Here is a 17946-nt window from a genome sequence, read left to right on the forward strand (position 1 = left end):
CTTTCAAATGAGTATCGTGTGACCTCGGTTTGTAATTAAAATAATCGTCGATTACGTTATTACTCAAACACTGATGGCATAATGTCTAACACATATTTACACAGGGTGTCCAGAAACTCTACCGACAAACGAATACAGGAGATTCCTCAGAATGCTTTCTAAGGGAGCTAAAGCTCTTTGAAGATGGCGGCTTGTAATTAGTTTTTCTTAAATACCTCCAGAACGCTTCTAGTTAGAAAAACGAAAATTAGCAAACATATTTATCTTCCAGAGGTAAATCGACTCCATATATTGCGAATTTATAGTACCGGTCATAAGCGTCCGTTTTGGGTAGGACCACGGTTATTTTATCGCTTTTTTGTCTTTAACTTTAAAGCATTTTTGTCGCTGTATTATTAAATTATAAGGTATTTTAGCACTAAAAGCTAAAAGTCCGTAGGATACACCGTTTTCTAGAAAAATCGATTTTAAAATTTTTCGTTTGGGAAATTTAAAAAAAAAATTGAAAAAATTAAAAAAAAAACGGTGTATTTTACCAACTTAAAGCAAGAGTAACTTTTAGTATTAGAATACCTTATAATTTAATAATACAATGTCAAAAATGCTTAAAAATTAAAGACAAATATGCGATATGTAATAATGTAATGTATATATTATATAAAAGATATGCGATAAAATAACCTTTCACCTACCCAAAACGGGCGCATATGACCGCTACAAGAAATTCGCAATTAATGGAATCGATTCATCTCTGGAATATAAATAAACGTGCCAGTTATCGTTTTTCTAAATAGTTTTTTTTTTAATTTAACACACGAAAAATATTCAAATCGATTTTTCTAGAAAACGGTGTATCCTATCGACTTAGCATGAGTACCTTTTAGTACTAGACTACCTCACACTTTAATAATCCATAGTCAAAAATGCTTAAAAATTAAAGACAAAAAAGTTATGTGACAAAATTACCGTTACCCTACCCAAAACGGACGCCTATGGCCGGTACTAAAAATTCGCAATGGATCGAATCGATTTATCTCTTTGAGGTAAATTAGCGTACCACTTTTCGTTTTTCTAAATAGAAGCGTTCTGGAGGTATTTAAGAAAAACTAATTACAACACGTCATCTTCAAAGAGCTCTAGCTCCCTTAGGCATAGTCGTAACCAGGATAATCCTAAGAGGGGGGGTTACAAGGGTTACAACTACTGGAAGGTCTCCGAGGGGTATGGTGTTAAGTGTATAGAGCTCAAAGTACATCCCAATGGAGGGGCTATATCCTCCATAAGCCTCCCCCCCCTAGTTACGCCTATGCCCTTAGGAAGCATTTTCGGACTAAGTGAATTGAGTTAAATTGTCTCAAAATTATCTGAGGAATCTCCTGTCTTCGTTTGTCGGTAGATTTTCTGGACACCCTGTATAGCAATTGATAGCCATTCAGAAATTAAAATTGACGTTTATTAAGATTTTTTAAAGTCGTCGGTTCTGAAATAATAAATTTATTCATACTTTTGCATCATACTATATACTATAACAATTTTCTACAACTGTGTTTGGCAAAAATATATTTAAATTTTAAGTAGCAACTTATTTTAACGCTTTTTAGTCTCCATCTTCTTCTTCTTCTTCATCTTCTTCTCTGCCACAACGTCAACTTTGCCGATTTGAAAGAATAATTTAAACGACATATAAAAAAGCACATCGGTATAACAACTACAAAAACTGTAACTCGAATTTTGATTAATATAAATAGTGATCAATCATATCAACTTACTTGACTATTGCACAAGTGAATCCTCTTATATAGACCCACGCATCCACTGACAAGACGTTTACCATTTTGACGTCGTCTTCTTTGTCTTCGCACAAACCTGTAGATGAATTAAAATTAAAATTAGATGTGTGTGATAGGTAATCTTACTTAATATACCGATCAAAGAACACTATGACACAAAAAACAAAAAAGTCAAGGATGAAAATTTACAAAATAGGTACCTAGACAAAAGTGGATATTATTAAATGAAATAGCTATTTGTATAACAAGGGAGGAAAGTGCTACTTTTCCTCCCGAGAATGAAGTTTACTGCCCGACGCGTAGCGGAGGGCAGTAATCATTCAAGGGAGGAAAAGGCACTTTACTCCCATGTTATACATGTGGTTTTTCCACCTTCCTCAAATAACAAGTAATTTTTTAATTTTTACTTAATTTATTTATATAACTAACCAACAAAATTTATTAGAACTAAAACTAAAACAAACAAGTATGTACAATATAACTGTCAACTGTCAAATATAAGTCAAATTATTAATGTAAACATTGGTAAATCAAAATAACAATTTACTATTTTTTACCATTCTGCAAAATACAGGGTGTTTTATAAATAAACGTTAAAATGTGTAGATACTTACGTAATAGAAAATAGATATTGTACAGGGCGTCAATAAGTTATATTTCATGATTGAAATACTATGACGTCACTTTTACTTTTCCTCCCTAGGGAGGAAAAATATTTTCCTCTCTAGGGAGGAAAAGTACAACTTTGCTCCCTACAATCAGGTCCGGAAAAGTATACTTTCGGTAGAGGTAGGTGGAAAAAAAGTTTACATTCCTAACGTACACTTCGCGTCAAAAAAAAAAACTGGTACAACTCTTATAACCGAAAATCGTGTTTTTTAAGTTGTGTAAGTTGATCTTGTCACAAGTGTCATTCCAATTTCTAAGGCAACGTTGCCAGTTCAACGAAAATATTATATCAAACTAGGTAAAAACGGGGCTGTACGACAGACCGCATTTTTTAATATACTAAAAACTAAAACAATTGTAATTTTGCGTCATCTCAATTAAGTATCCATACCTACATTGCTTCGTGTTTTATTATAATTTATGAAAATATTTCAATTCCAAAATAATGATAGATAATAAATCTTGACATGACATTAAATTATTATGTTTAATGTCAAATCTAGAGGTGTGATTGGTTTCTAGTAAATTGTAGGACAAAACTGCATTAAGTTGTGTAGAATAAATAAAACACACTGGAAAAATTAAAAATTTAATTTGAAATTAATACAAAATGAATAACTCTTACAGTGAACAAGTGTGTAATTTAAATATATGTATTACAATTCGAAATCGTAATATTGTTGTTGATGGAATGGATATTGAGCAGACTGCATCTTATAAATACTTGGGACATGAAATTCGGTTGGGACGAGATAACCAGACGTGCGAACTCCCACGTCGCATAGGATAAAGACGGGTTGACATTACTAGTGAATAACGAACGTGGCTCACGCTTACGTATTTTGCCCGTGCTGTTGTTAGATATTTTATCTATTTTCAAACTCGAGCAGTACATTTGTATTATTTATGCAATGCATAGATACAAATGTACTGCTCGAGTTTGAAAATAGATACATAATAAAATATCTAACAATAGCACGGGCAAAATACTTAAGCGTGAGCCACGTTCGTTATTCACTAGTAATGTCAACCCGCCTTTAGCCTGGGCAGCGTTTGGTAAACTTAACTATGTATTTAAATCGGACTTGCCCATATGCCTCAAAAGGAAAATCTTTGACCAATGTGTGTTGCCTGTACTCACTTATGGAGCCGAAACATTAACACTAACAAAAAAGGCAGTGAACAAGATTCGCGTAACTCAGAGGGCTATGGAGCGCCAGATGTTGGGTGTCTCCCTGAGAGACCGAATCCCAAACGAAGAAATACGCCGTAGAACAAAAACAATAGACGCTGTCCAAAAAATCGCGTCGCTTAAGTGGAACTGGGCAGGACACGTCGCCAGATTGCCAGACAACCGATGGACAAAACGTATTGTCGAGTGGAGGCCGCGAGAAGAAGCACTACGGAGCAGAGAACGCCCACTAACCAGATGGGCCGATTATTTGAAACATGTTATCGGTAACTGGATGCAAGCCGCACAAAATAGAGATGAATGGAAAGAGCTGAGGGAGACCTATGTCCAGCAGTGGACGCGTACGGGTTGATGATGATGATGATGATGATGATGAATTCGAAATATACATCTTAAACGTTATTTTTTTGTATTTAGATATAGTGCAATTCCGTAATTTGTGATGGCAACAACGAAGTGATTCACGAACAATAATTGTCAGTCTGAACACAGGTTTACATTGGGAAAAAAAAGTGTACCAGTTTTATATGACGCGAAGTGTACCTCCGTTTTTCAAAAATTTTGCAAAAAGATTGAGTTTTTATATATTGGACTGTATTTCGTAAAATAATTAAAAATCATTTTTTTACAAAACTCTTATCGGTATGACTTTATCTTAAAAATTTGACAAGACAATTTTTTATACCTTTAGCAGTATGAAAAATGTATCTGAGATATGGGGAGAAGACAAGGAGATAGTCTGTCAACGACACTATTTAACTTTCGGATGACCAATGGGGGTTTTTCACCCAAATGTATGTTTTTATTTAATAAATTCAGAAATATTTTCAATTTTAAACTCATTATTTTTCCATAATAAATTCCATATATTTTACGAAAAAAAAATTTTTTCTTCTGAATTTGGCGTCAAAGAAGAACTCCCTTGGCCTTCCATGTTCCAATTTTATATTAAGTAAATACCGTCTATTATGTTTATAAGAAACATTCGAATATTGAAAAAAAAAATTGTTTTTTAAACTTTTGGCGACGTAAATTAGTGTATATATTACCGGGCAAACCCGATTTTAAACCAATCTAGCTGAGTCGACAGTAATTTAGCGAAAATGTAAGGACTTTTACATGCGGGGAATTCCCAAATCAAGTCGCAACAGGGATGGCAAAATAAAATTATACATCGATATTTTGTATCATATTATGTATGATACATCGAAATTTTTGAAATTTGAAATGTGGACCTATAGAAGAATTATGATGGTTTCCTGGGTAGATAGAGTTACGAACAACGAAGTACTGAGAAGAATAGGTAAAGAGAAGGAAGTTGAACGTACAATTAAATAAAGAAAACTACAGTATCTCGGACATGTGATGCGGGGCGAGAAGTATGGCATCCTGCGACTCATAATGCAAGGAAAGATAGATGGCAGAAGAAGCATCGGAAGAAGACGAATTTCATGGCTTAAGAACCTGAGAGAATGGTTTGGATGCAGCTCAAAACAACTATTTAGAGCTACTGCCTCAAAAATTATAATAGCTATGATGATTGCCAACCTCCGTAGCGGAGACGGCACCTGAAGAAGAATGATACATCGAATGAAGATATTGAAATGCTATAAGTCAATATATTCTTGTTTAATTAAATAATATAAAAAATAATAAATAAAAGGATGAGGGTTTCTCCAAAAATTAAAAGAAAATACTATACACTTACGAATCAAATCGAGTGCGAATTAATATTGATTTCACAAATTTTGAAAAAATGTGAAAACGTTGAATTATCCACGTCCGTCTGTCCGTCTGTTCGTCCGTCCGTCCGTCTGCCTGTCTGTCCGTGAACTCAACGTCTCCGTCATTATACCAGGTACAATCACAAATGAGGTGTCAAATGAAAGCTTATAATCCAAGGATGGTACTAAAGGTGAGAAATTTGACCTAGGCTGTCTGTCCGTCTGACCGCGAATATAACTCAATATTATTGTTTGTTTTTTACGAATAATTATAATTTTAATAAAAATGATTATTTTTTCAAGAACAAAGTATTTTATTCAATTTATTATTTATATTAAGCCATACTAGTTCGCTGAATTTTTTTCTTATTCTTGTCTTTTTCCCATTATGAGTTTGCCGTTTTCGTCTTCCCTATCACTCTATTCTTCCAGTCGCCACCTCTGAGGTCTCTATCTATCATAGCATTTCCTATGTGAGTTTTCCATCTCACAGCAGGTCTTCCTCTCCGTCTTCCTCCCCGCGGGTCCCAGTCCAGTAATCTTTTCGGTCACCTGTGCACCGGTATTCTTTGTATATGCCCGTACCAGTTCACCATTTCAGGGCTCTACTTTTACTACCACAACTTTTTTGTAATTGAGCATTCTACTTCTATTTTTTTTTCATATTTCCTCTGTTCATATTCTATCCTACCTGGTAATTTGTAGACACCTTCTCATAAACTCCAATTCAACTGTTCGTATTTTATTTCGTATTATTGTTGTCGCTGGCCATTCTTCCGCTCTTGCAGGATAATATTCAGCACTATGCCCTGAAAAATCCCTTTTTTGTTTTCTTTAGTTAGAGTGTTCTTCCCGATGACTCAATGGAGTGCTTTCGTGGCTTGTTTTCCCCGTACTATTTTCATTTCTATATCTTTCATACAAGTGCCATCTCGGTTAAACCTTTCAGGACGGCACCTATAATTTGCCCTTTCAATGCCACACAGACGGCAGTTTTTAGTGTGCCTTGTGGGCGGATGGCACATTATATCGGTCAGAATAAAAAAATGAACACGTTATGTTTAATAACTGTTTATTAAGTTAAAACATACATATTTTTTAATGCAAGGAATGTTTTATATAATACATAATGAAAGGAATGTTTTGTAAAACTTTTATTGAACAACGTTAAAAAACATTTTTTTAAATTTTTTGGTAGAAAAATGCATTTTTTTCTAAGTTTTCTTTAGTATGGTATGTCTCGAAGCATGGAAATACACACAAACCTACATCACATTCTTTACACAGTATCTCGATACCTTGCGTTATTGTCCGTTTCTTTTGTACACACAACACATCTTCTGGAGGCAGTTTTTGTGCTTTCGGTTGCTGGAACAAATGAAGGAAATTGCTTTTCCTTTAGTCTGAAATTACTACTGAAACTTAATTGCTACTGAAACACGTGGCGACGTGGCGACCGAAAATTTCAAGTATAATCTATATGCTGCGTGCGCATCTTTGTCTCTAGCCGAGTGTCGCATATATCGCTCGGTGACTGATGTAAGCGACACTCAGTGGCGACGCGTGGCTTTTTCTAAAGTGTTACCAAAACCAGATGCAAAAAATCCTATTTAAAAAAATGAAGATATGGCTAAATGTATCAGGAGCGTCATTTGAAATTTTGTATATTTTTTGAAATTTCAGTCATTTTCAGGGCCAGGGGGGGGGGCAAAAGCCCCCTGACCCTGTCAAATGACGCCCCTGAAATGTATATTATATAGCTTCAATAATATCATTTTGTATATCACTTGAAACTCTTGAAAAAAGAGTTGATGTTTCTAGATGTTGGCAAAATTTTTGATCTTATTTTGGCAATTAATATTAAAAAAATTTCCTGTAATTGCCTCGATTTTCAGAGCCGTCGCCCCCAAAATGACCACGAAACGCTAATTCTTGTTTGGCCAAAAAACATACGGTATCTATTATAAGTGTGCTAAGGATATACCTATCTATTTTTTTTAACAAACTCATTATGTTTAGCAATATTTGCTTTAAAAGCTTGGTTAAGAGAACTTTCGATTCTTGTTTTGCCAAACTGAATCAAATTGGGTAGGTATAGGGGAGAGTTGGACAAAACCGGGTACCACTCCAAAAACCGTCTGTATCTTTTGCTATGTGAGAGTAGAAAATGTTTGCTGCAGATTGAAATATTCTCAAATGATTTAAGTTTGATATGCCAATGTCAATTTTTAAAAATATTCTTAGATTTCTAATTTTTTTATTTTTGTGAAAATATTGCAAAATACCCGGTTTTGTCCAACCGGTATGATAAAACCGGGTAGTGACTTAATGACCATGTAAAAAGACTAATAGGCAGAAAATAAAATATTTATTAAAAGTATAAGAACAAAAATCGAAAATATATGAACAGAAGTCACAAATAAAAACTTCATCTATATCATCCTAGGCACTACAGCCGTCATAAGCCCATTTGGTGCAAGACACACATTTTATCCAGCCTTCCTTCCCATTATAATTTGAAAATAGTTAATTGCAATATAGACACTCATCGTCATTATTATCTTCTTCCTCCAAACTCTCCAAAATGTTGGTTTTGGTGCAGCCCTTTTTCCCACGTTTTTCTTTTTTTTTATCCAGTTCATTTAGTTTTAATTTTTTTACGACTGGAGATTTTTTTTTATTTCTCCTACTAGCTTTCTTACTAGCTTCTTCAATAGAAGAAGCCACATGTTGTAGTTAACCTAAAGGAAAAAACAACAGGTCTGATAAAATCGGGTACCCGGTTTTGTCGATTTTCGGACTACCCGGTTTTGTCAAACTCGTAAACAAGACATTAAATGTTATTTAAATTTTTAAGTTATCAAATAATATTCAAAATTTTTGGCCAAATTAAAGGTAATATACTAGGTTACATGTATTAACTTTTGAAGTGGCCATTAGTTATTCATTAGAGGAGAAAACAGCTAGAAACTTACCTTAAAAATCGAGTTTCCTGCATCAAAAAACAGGTGAGGTCTTACTGCTCCGGCACAGATTACTCAAATGAGGTCGAAATGAATTCACACGACTGTTGGTGGTAAAGAGACACTAATTTTAACATTGTCTAATAGATAGCAGCAGACAGAAGAATTAAGGGGTACCCGGTTTTATCAACCTACCCTGTTTTTTCCAACTCTCCCCTACAACATCTTACATGTAGGTAACGGAGAAATTTCATGTCTCCTTTTTAAAACTCTAAAACTATTTAAATCGTGAACCTGGTCGACCCATTTTTCTGTAGAAACCAGAAGATATGTCCAACAATACAGTCTATTTTTCTTGCAACCACATAACCAAGGATTTTAACTGTACCAACTAAATTTAAAATATCGAACTACTTTTTTTGATTCCTTTTTTAAATTGTTTAAAATAGGTCTTTCATTTTCAATAATCTCATTTTTTTCTTCAAAATTATACAAGGAGAATTACTTTTTAAGTAGTTGATCGATTACGCAGCGACACTCATCCATCGTTAACTGCACGCACACTTTTAATAGGTACTGTAACCAAATTTAAATCTGGTAACAGGGCTACCGATATACACAGCGCGCTTGCGCCCGTCGCTCCTTCAAAATTTTCAGACACTAGCCGGTCACGAGCGACAGCGAGGATATAACCATTGTAACCACAAATGAGACTGGTAACAGAGTAGAATAAAGTGCAACTGAGTCACATAAACTCGCCGTGTCTACGAGTAGTTGGCTATTTACTGAATTAGGTACTATTAACACATAATATAATAATATATATTTCTATTGGTAAAAATATAGGTAAATGGAATTACATAAAATCCTTTATAAAAGGTATATTTGTTAAAATCCCTATACAGGGCTACATCAAAGACAGAACTAGTTTTCGATCGGTTGACCGATCATCATCAGTGCAATCTTAGAATTGATGATGATCGGTCAACCGATCGAAAACTAGTTTTGTCTTTGATGTAGCCCTGTATAGGGATTTTAACAAATATACCTTTTATAAAGGATTTTATGTTTTTGTAATGGTATACAGCCAACTACAGGAAATTTTTCCTCGTGGATTTGTAAATGGAATTATTCATCGTCATAAAATATTTATTTGCAAGATTTTTAACTGTTACCAATGGTAACAGTGGTTACATGGACGCTTCGCCAGTGGCGACACTCATCTGTTTGGCAAATTAGGAACTCACGATATATCCGCCAGTGGTCTACCTGCCAATTTCATTTTAAAAATCTGGCTGAGTAACCATACACTGGTCTTTGGAAACGGGTCAACATGGTTGCACATATATCGATCAGTCGTCCGTGTGGCAATTTTCTTTCTGTCCGATATATCGGTCAACCGTCCTAAAAGGGTTAATCATTTACCCTAAATACTTAAAAGTCTTACAACTCTTTATAGTGTCTTCTAAACTTACGTTTAAATCAGCAACCAATCTGTACCTAATCAATTACTTTCGACTAGATTAAATTGGTTTAGACTAGGCTAAACTAGTTTATCCTGATATAAAAACATACACTTCAGGATAAACTAGTTTGTGCTGAAGTATGCGTCTTTATATCAGGATAAACTAGTTTGGCCTGAAGTGTGTGTATTTATATCAGGATAAACTAGTTTGGCACAGGACAAACTAGTTTGACCTAGGCAATACTAGTTTATCCTAACGCGCTTAGGCCAAACTAGTTTGTCCTGAAATCGGGTTTGGCCGGTAACATATACACTTATGAGCGCGCTAATAACCGGCAAAATAGCACAAAAGATGGAAAACGTATTAAGTTGTGAGATAAAAAGAAATGAAACTAGTCGAGTTGGGAAATTTAGCGATATTAACCTATTTATAATAGGTATAATATAATTTACATTATATTGATTGTTTCCCACCTTTACACGTATCAGAGAAGTATGTCAACTAAAACTGTCACTGTGACAGTGGTAGTTGAAAAATTCGTGCGATACGTCTAAAGGTGGGATAAAGTTAATAAATGTAATATAAATTGATATGTGAATATCGCTAAATTTCCCATCTCTACTAGTTTCATTTCTTTTTATCTCACAACTTAATAGGTACGTTTTCCATCGTTTGTGCTATTTTGCCAGTTATTAGCGCGCTCATCACTGTATTTTAAAATTGTAGTTTTATGTTCACAATGATGATTTCTGTTTTTGTTCAGTTGTAGGTACTGGAAATATGTTTTACTAATGTTTATTGATACAACACTAAAATTCTTAGCCAAATTCAGCTTGTTCTTATACTTTTAAGAGGTTCAGTGGCATTTTTGTCTCTGACGGCTGGAGTATGTACGGGATTCATGAAATTTAGGGGGTAGGCGCAAAATCTTGGTCCAATGCTATTTAAATGCATTCATTTTTTTCGAATCCTGAGAAAACCGTAAGTATTTTTAAAAAATTTAAGCGCAGAATGAAAGATTACATTATTACCGAGGACCGAAAGTATTTTCTAACATAATTATTTATAATAGGGTGCCCAAAAAAAATTGTTTTAATTAAATTGACACAAGAAGAAGACTATATGTAATTTATACAATTCAAAATACCTTTCACTGCTGTCCGAAAATAGAAAAAAATGTTTTTTTGGCAAATAAACATTGCTTTTCGCTTTAATTCAATGTTCAAGCTGCCACACACCTGGCTCTTGACAATTTAAACATTGAATTTAAGCGAAAAGCACTCTTTATTTGCCAGAAACACATTTTTTTCTGTTTTCTGTCAACAGTAAAACGTATTTTGAATTAAATCAATTACATACATCCTTCTTTTTGTGTCAATTAATTGAGGTAATTAAAAAAAAATTTTGGACACCCAGTATAAATAATTATTATAATAATGTTAATATTATTGAATAGAGAATTGAAAAACCTTTTAAATGAGTTAGTACAAGACCTCTATTCTCATTAAAAAAAATAATCGATTCCGCCATTACCCCCAAATGGATGACGTCACTAGTATGATATATATGTCAACAAATCATCATTTAGGCCCAAACCAGACGGGCCACTCTGCAGCGCTACTCTGTGGATCCACAAAGCAGCTTCCGATGATTTACCGTGGGCTCTTATGTGAAGTGGACGTTGCACCCCAGACGAGCGACTGTGGCCAGCCACAGTCGCCGAGCCTGACTGCTAGTGGCGTCCACTAGTGGCAAACGCCATTCAGACGGACCACTTTTGTAGCTGCCGCAGATGTTTACTAGAATTTATAGGGTGAGCACCTAAAATGAATTTCGATTCGGAACGGTTTTTGATTCAAGTGCAAAACAGACCGGATGCAATATGTATGTGATACAAGAACCCGAGGGCATATTTATAGGGCATTAGGGCATATTATAGGGCTATCGAAAAGAATAAATCCCATAAGCAATGTTTTCTCTATTTATATTTACACATTTTATTATACATTGGATGCATTTGAACTGAACAAGACAAATTCAATCTTGTTTGTTTATTTATGTTAAATAGTGGGGTTCCATCCTAGGTAAAAAGGTTTTATTGTTTGTTGTTGAAAATAAAACGATAAGATATCAGTTAAACGGGGGATGCAAGCTAACATGTTTTTCACTTTCACTCAGTTGTCAGATTGTATCAAACTATTTTACGCCTGTAGGATACCCGATGTACTGGTTGATTTTTTATGTGCTTCTTTCTGTGATATAGCTGTTTTTGTCTGGTTTTTCTTAATTCCATTTATTGAGTTTATTGGTATTTTTTCAAAAGCGTTGAAATTTTATAAAATATTTAAAACTATGGACATTAAAAACACTGACTTTGACGAACACACTTTTTTAAAAGATTATTAGCCGGCAAGTTTTTAATAATTTAAACAGGCTTACTTTTTTTTCTCATTCAATACATTAAACGCCGCACCCTTCCAAACGATCCACTTCGCAGCGTAGTCGCCGGCGCTAGAAAATCGCCTGTTTCAGCCACTCTGTGGATTGGCCCGTCTGGTTTGGGCCTTAAAAATAAAAATGTTTCAGGACCTGTTTCAGGATTTTTCTTTAAAATCGTCGGCTTACGAAACAACCAATTAATTCCTTTCTATTTGCACCATACTGTATAATATTGTTTTGTTATAATTTCTGATATAAATATCAATTGCTATTTTCTTTTATAATATCGGCAATTTCTTGAGGCAGTGTAACTCATACTATATTAACGGTATGCCATTAAATCATCCTGTAAAACAGCAATGAATGTTTCTGGTCGATTAGATCCACTTTAGTTAACTGTTTCACATGTAGTGTAATGACAGAAAGCACCAATTTTCATCTTCGTAAAAGATGTCATCGTGCAAGCATTAGGCAGTGTCCGAAAGGCAAACCGCACAAACAAACGTTTGACAGGGCTTTGATTTAATATCTCATTGTTTGAGGGCAGTGAAGTGGTCAGGGCGTGAGATAACGTCACTTCCTCTATTCTGCACGCCCGAATGTGCACATATATCTTATATTGCGAGCCACTACTACCTTTTAAATCAACTTATTATTTCTAATGGACTTATTGTAGATATGATACAAGAATAAAAAGCCGCTAAAGGACGTAAAAATGTAAAAATTCTTGTATAAGGAGTTTTTCAAGTTAGAGATTTTTGAAGCTATACTTTTTTATATAGTCCAGAAAGCCACCGCGCATCCGATAGGAAAAATATTCTAATTCGGATTTTTTGCACAATCTTACTCAAAAAGGACCCCTTTTAACAAATTTGCATGTTGCCAGGACCAAAAGTTGGTCAAAAATTTTTTAAACGTTTTTTTTTTGTTTTTTTCCTAAAATTATTTTTTTCGCATGGAACAATTTTTTTTTAGGTTTTTTGGATCATTCCAAACAGAAAAGGTCTTTAGTGACTTTTCTCTAAAGTTGATAGTTTTTGACATATAAGCGATTAAAAATTGAAAAATTGCGAAATCAGCCATTTTTAACCCTCAAAAACTATGTGAAAAACTGAAAATTTGAATGTTGCCAAGGTAGATAGATATTCTTTAAAAATCGATTGATGAAATACCGAAGAATTTTTTGCAGTACAATATCAAAAACCCCTTTGTTTTTTAATTGCCAATCAACCGTGCGCGACACTATTTTCCACCGTTGCATGTGTAAGTATTAGTGATGTAACGAATGTCATTTTTTTAACATTCGCGAATGCGAATATCTGCTACTGACATTCGCGAATGCGGATGCGAATGCGAATATTGAGTTTTTATTAAATTTGTTTCTATTTTTGTAATGTTTCCTAAATTTGTAATGAAAAGATATTGATGTTTAGTGTAAATCAATCTGAATCTTAAGCTTTATTACATAATATTAAATAATAAAAAAAAGTGAAGACTGATAATGTGATTATACAAGGTTAAGTTCTATCTATGTATTGCCCTTCATTTGTCCAAAGTTGAACGTAGGCCTCCCCCTTATTTTTCCACTCTCTTGGTTCAGTGCCAATGCTGTCGATCTGGTCCCTGTGTATCTTTTTAGGTCATCCGACCATCTCGTCTGTGGTCTGCCCCTTCCTCTTTTGTAGTCTTAAGGTCTTCAGTGAGTTATCGCTTCATTCCATCTTCCGTCTCTTTGTCTGCTGTTGTGTCCTGCATATTTCCATTTGAGAGTAGCTGCATGTTTGAGGTTAAGTTACCTTTTCTTAATAAAAAAAGATGAGAAGTAAATAGATTTTGATTTTATTAACCTAATATTATCTTAAAATTATTTTTTTTCTGGTTTTCATATTCGCAAAACATTCGCACAAATTTTGCGAATGCGGATGCGAATGCGAATATGCAAAAACATGCGAATATTCGCGAATGCGAATGCGAATACGAATATTCGTTACATCACTAGTAAGTATATTGTACATGTACAGTATGGTGCAAACGAAAGGAATAAAAAATTCGTTATTTCGTAAACCGGTGACTTTAAGGAAAAATCCCAAAACAGGTCGGTTTTTATTTTTAAGTTATGATATTGTGGCAAATATAGTATACTAGTGACGTCATCCATCTGGGCGTGATGGCGTAATCGATGATTTTTTTAAATGAGAATACGGGTCATGTGCTGGCTCATTTGAAAGGTTCTTCAATTCTCTATTCAGTAATATAAACATGTACATAAATTATTTATAAAGAGTGTCCAAAAAATTTTTATTAAATTAAATCATTTGGCAAATTGACAAAAAAATTCAATTATTGGACATTCTGTATAAATAATTATGCAAATGTTTATATTACTGAATAGAGAATTGAAGAACCTTTCAAATGAGTTAGCACACGACCCCTATTCTCATTTAAAAAAATCATCGATTACGTCATCCCGCCCAGATCAATGACGTCACTAGTATACCATATATGTCACAATATCATAACTTAAAAATAAAAATCGATCTGTTTCGGTATTTTTCCTTAAAGTCGCCGGTTTACGAAATAACGAATTTATTCCTTTCATTTTCACCATACTGCATACACATGCAACTGTGGAAAATAGTGTCGCACACGCTTGATTAGCAATTAAAAAACAAAGGAGTTTTGAATACTGTATTGCAAAAAACTCTTCGGAATTTCATCAATCGATGTTTAAAGAATATCTACCTACCTTGGCAACATTCAAATTTTCAGTTTTTCACATAGTTTTTGAGGGTTAAAAATGGCCGATTTCGCAATTTTTCAATTTTTAATCGCTTATATATCAAAAACTATTAACTTTAGAGAAAAGTCACTAAAAACCTTTTCTGTTTGGAATGATCCAAAAAACCTAAAAAAATTTAGTTCCATGCAAAAAAAAATAATTTTAGGAAAAGAACAAAAAAAACGTTTAAAAAATTTTTGAACAACTTTTGGTCCTGCCAACATGCAAATTTGTTAAAGGAGGTCCTTTTTGAGTAAGATTGTGCAAAAAATCCGAATTAGAATATTTTTCCTAGCGGATGGGCAGTGGCTTTCTGGACTAATATTTAGGCGCGTTGGGAGTAAATTTATATGTGCGCGAATTCATCAAAATCTTGGTGCCAGGCGCAGATAAACGTTATACGTTTGATCTGATTGGGTATTACAATGACCTGCCTAAAATTATTCAACATGGCAATTATGGGTAAACAAATGTTATGTTTTAGTCAGAAATAAGTTTTAGTTTTTATTGTTGTGAGGACAGAAACAAAATTAAGTTTATAATTGTAATGACTTAAAATAGTTTTTAAAAACAACAGGTACTTAACTGTAAATGTTTTAGTATCTTAAATTTTGTATGATATAAAAATGCTTAAAATGTCTCAAAGTATTACTCTTTCTGCAATATAACAATAAATACAAAATAAGGGGGCACAATAAGCCTGTTGTTATTCAAAGTTTTTTAACCACTTCGGTGGCACTTAGAACCTTAGTAATTCGCTTAGAAAATTCTTAGAGCACACTTAAGCCGTCTACCAAATTTCAAGAAAATCGACCCAATAGATTTTGCATAATAAATTTGCAATCTAAATTTTTTTTAAAAAGTTCAAATTTTTTAATAACTTTCTGAACAAAAAGTAGGCCATTTAGAAGTTGGCTAATTTTTTACATATAAAAAAGGCGTTCTACCTTTCCAATACACTTTACAGAATTAAAATCGGATTATTTAAGCGGCCTCAGCAATGTCTTAAAATTATAAACAGTTTTTGGCATATAAAAAAATAGCTTTGTTTAACAATAAACAAATTAATTTTTGTTAATGCAAATAATCAAAAACGGTATAATTTGATTTAAACTTTTAAATGCTGTAAGCAGAATTGCTATTTTTTTTAATCAAAAGTTATTCCGGTTCAAAATTTGCAATTTTTCGATTATTTGAAAGTTCAACTGCGTTTATCTCGAAAACTATGCATCCTACGAAAAAACTTGTAGGAACATTTTTTGCTTCTTCTTCTTCTTCTTGTGCCACTCCTATCGGAGATTGGAAATCATCAAGGCTACCCTGACTTTGTTTACAGCTGACCTAAAAAGTTCATTAGTGGTGCAGCCAAACCATTTTGCTTATAATTACTCAAAAAATACAAAAAAATGTTTTGTTTTACAAAAAATCGCTGTTGTGTAACTCCTCAAGTTCTTTGTTAATATCAATCTTATCGACACCTGGATCAACTGTTACCCAAAAAATTCGTGTTCTACGGGTCAAAATATATAAAAAAGGCTTGTGTAAGTCCATATAAATAAAGCAGGCCGGTGCACCCCCCCCCCACCCTGTCGACAAAGCTAATTTGTTTATAAGCCAAAAAATTGTTTATAACTTTGAAACATTGGTGAGGCTGCGTAAATAAACTGATTTTAATTCTGTAAGGTGTATTAGATAGTTAAAGGGCCTGTTTATATGTTAAAAAATTAGCGACCTTTTAAATCGTATACTTTTTGTTCAGAAAGTTTTTAAAAAATTTGATCTTTTAAAAAAAATTTAGATTTCAAAATTATTATGCAAAATCTATTAGGTCGATTTGACTGAAATTTGGTGGACGGTTTAAGTATGTTATAAAAAATTTTTAAGCCAATTACGAAGGTTCTAGTTGCAACCAAAGTGGTTGAAAAACATTGAACCAAACCAGACTTATTTTGCCCCCTTATTTTGTATTTATTGCTATTTTGCAGAAATGATAATAAGTTAAGACATTTTTAACCAGTCGTATGTCATACATGATTTAATTATCTTGATTTTATTTCTGTACGACTTTGTTCCAAAATAAATCGTTTTAAAGTCATAAGCAAAGAAACTAGAAAAAGCTCGATGTTCTTTGAAATTTTTAAATATTTTAATTTTTTTATTAACGTTCTGCTCACATTTGAGAAGAAGCATATGTCAATTATAATTATTGAAGTTGTCACCTTACTTTATCTGCAAAAATCCGAATGCCACCTCTTACATCCACTTCAAAACAGATCCACCCTGTTCTATAAATATGTACAATCGTATATAATAGAAGTATAACTTCTTACGTGCGTAGAAAGTACACACACATTCTTTTTTTATAAATTAAATGCACCTATAAACTTGAATGGAATGTTTCTCGATTACATGTTAAGCGTTATAAATGCCTTTCTCGAATTATTAGTCCAGGGTAATAAGGTTTTTTCCATGACACTCGAGCAGCCAGGGAACTGAAGCGTTTTTTCGACAGGTAATACCTATTAGAGCAAATTGTAACTATTTCCTGCGTAGGATATGGCGGCCATTTTTATTTATAAACAATTAAGTGTCAAAAAATGGCATTTTTCCTTTTTTTTTAAATCAATGGAAAACAGTGAAACTTATGGTTTTTTTAGTACAAATATCTTTGAGATTATGGAAAAAGCTTTAAAATGACGTATTACAAAGTTTGATATACTCATTTATTGTTAATATAATTGCGAAAAAAGTTCGGAATTGCAAAAAAAATTAATTTCGCAATATCTATTGTAAAAATTAGTATACAGCTTTTAAATTTTTGTCATATAAAGGTTCTTTGGTGCTTAATATGTGATAAAAATTTCAAAGCAATTCATTCAATTGTTTAAATTTTATTCAAATTGTTTATCCCAGAGAGCATTTTT

The 17946-nt window shown here is 33.4% G+C and overlaps 1 protein-coding gene across 1 annotated transcript in view; it reads right to left on the reverse strand.

Moving 5' to 3' along the window:
• The window catches only part of LOC126880921 (thrombospondin type-1 domain-containing protein 4-like), a 727288-nt gene that overhangs the window by 35603 nt on the left and 673739 nt on the right, over positions 1-17946 (reverse strand). Inside the window, exon 4 of the mRNA XM_050644997.1 lies at positions 1770-1866. Within this exon, the coding sequence (XP_050500954.1) occupies positions 1770-1866 (97 nt within the window). The remainder of the gene's footprint in view (positions 1-1769; positions 1867-17946) is intronic.

This window comes from Diabrotica virgifera, chromosome 2 (genome assembly GCF_917563875.1).
Source record: "Diabrotica virgifera virgifera chromosome 2, PGI_DIABVI_V3a".
NCBI classification, from domain to species: domain Eukaryota; kingdom Metazoa; phylum Arthropoda; class Insecta; order Coleoptera; family Chrysomelidae; genus Diabrotica; species Diabrotica virgifera.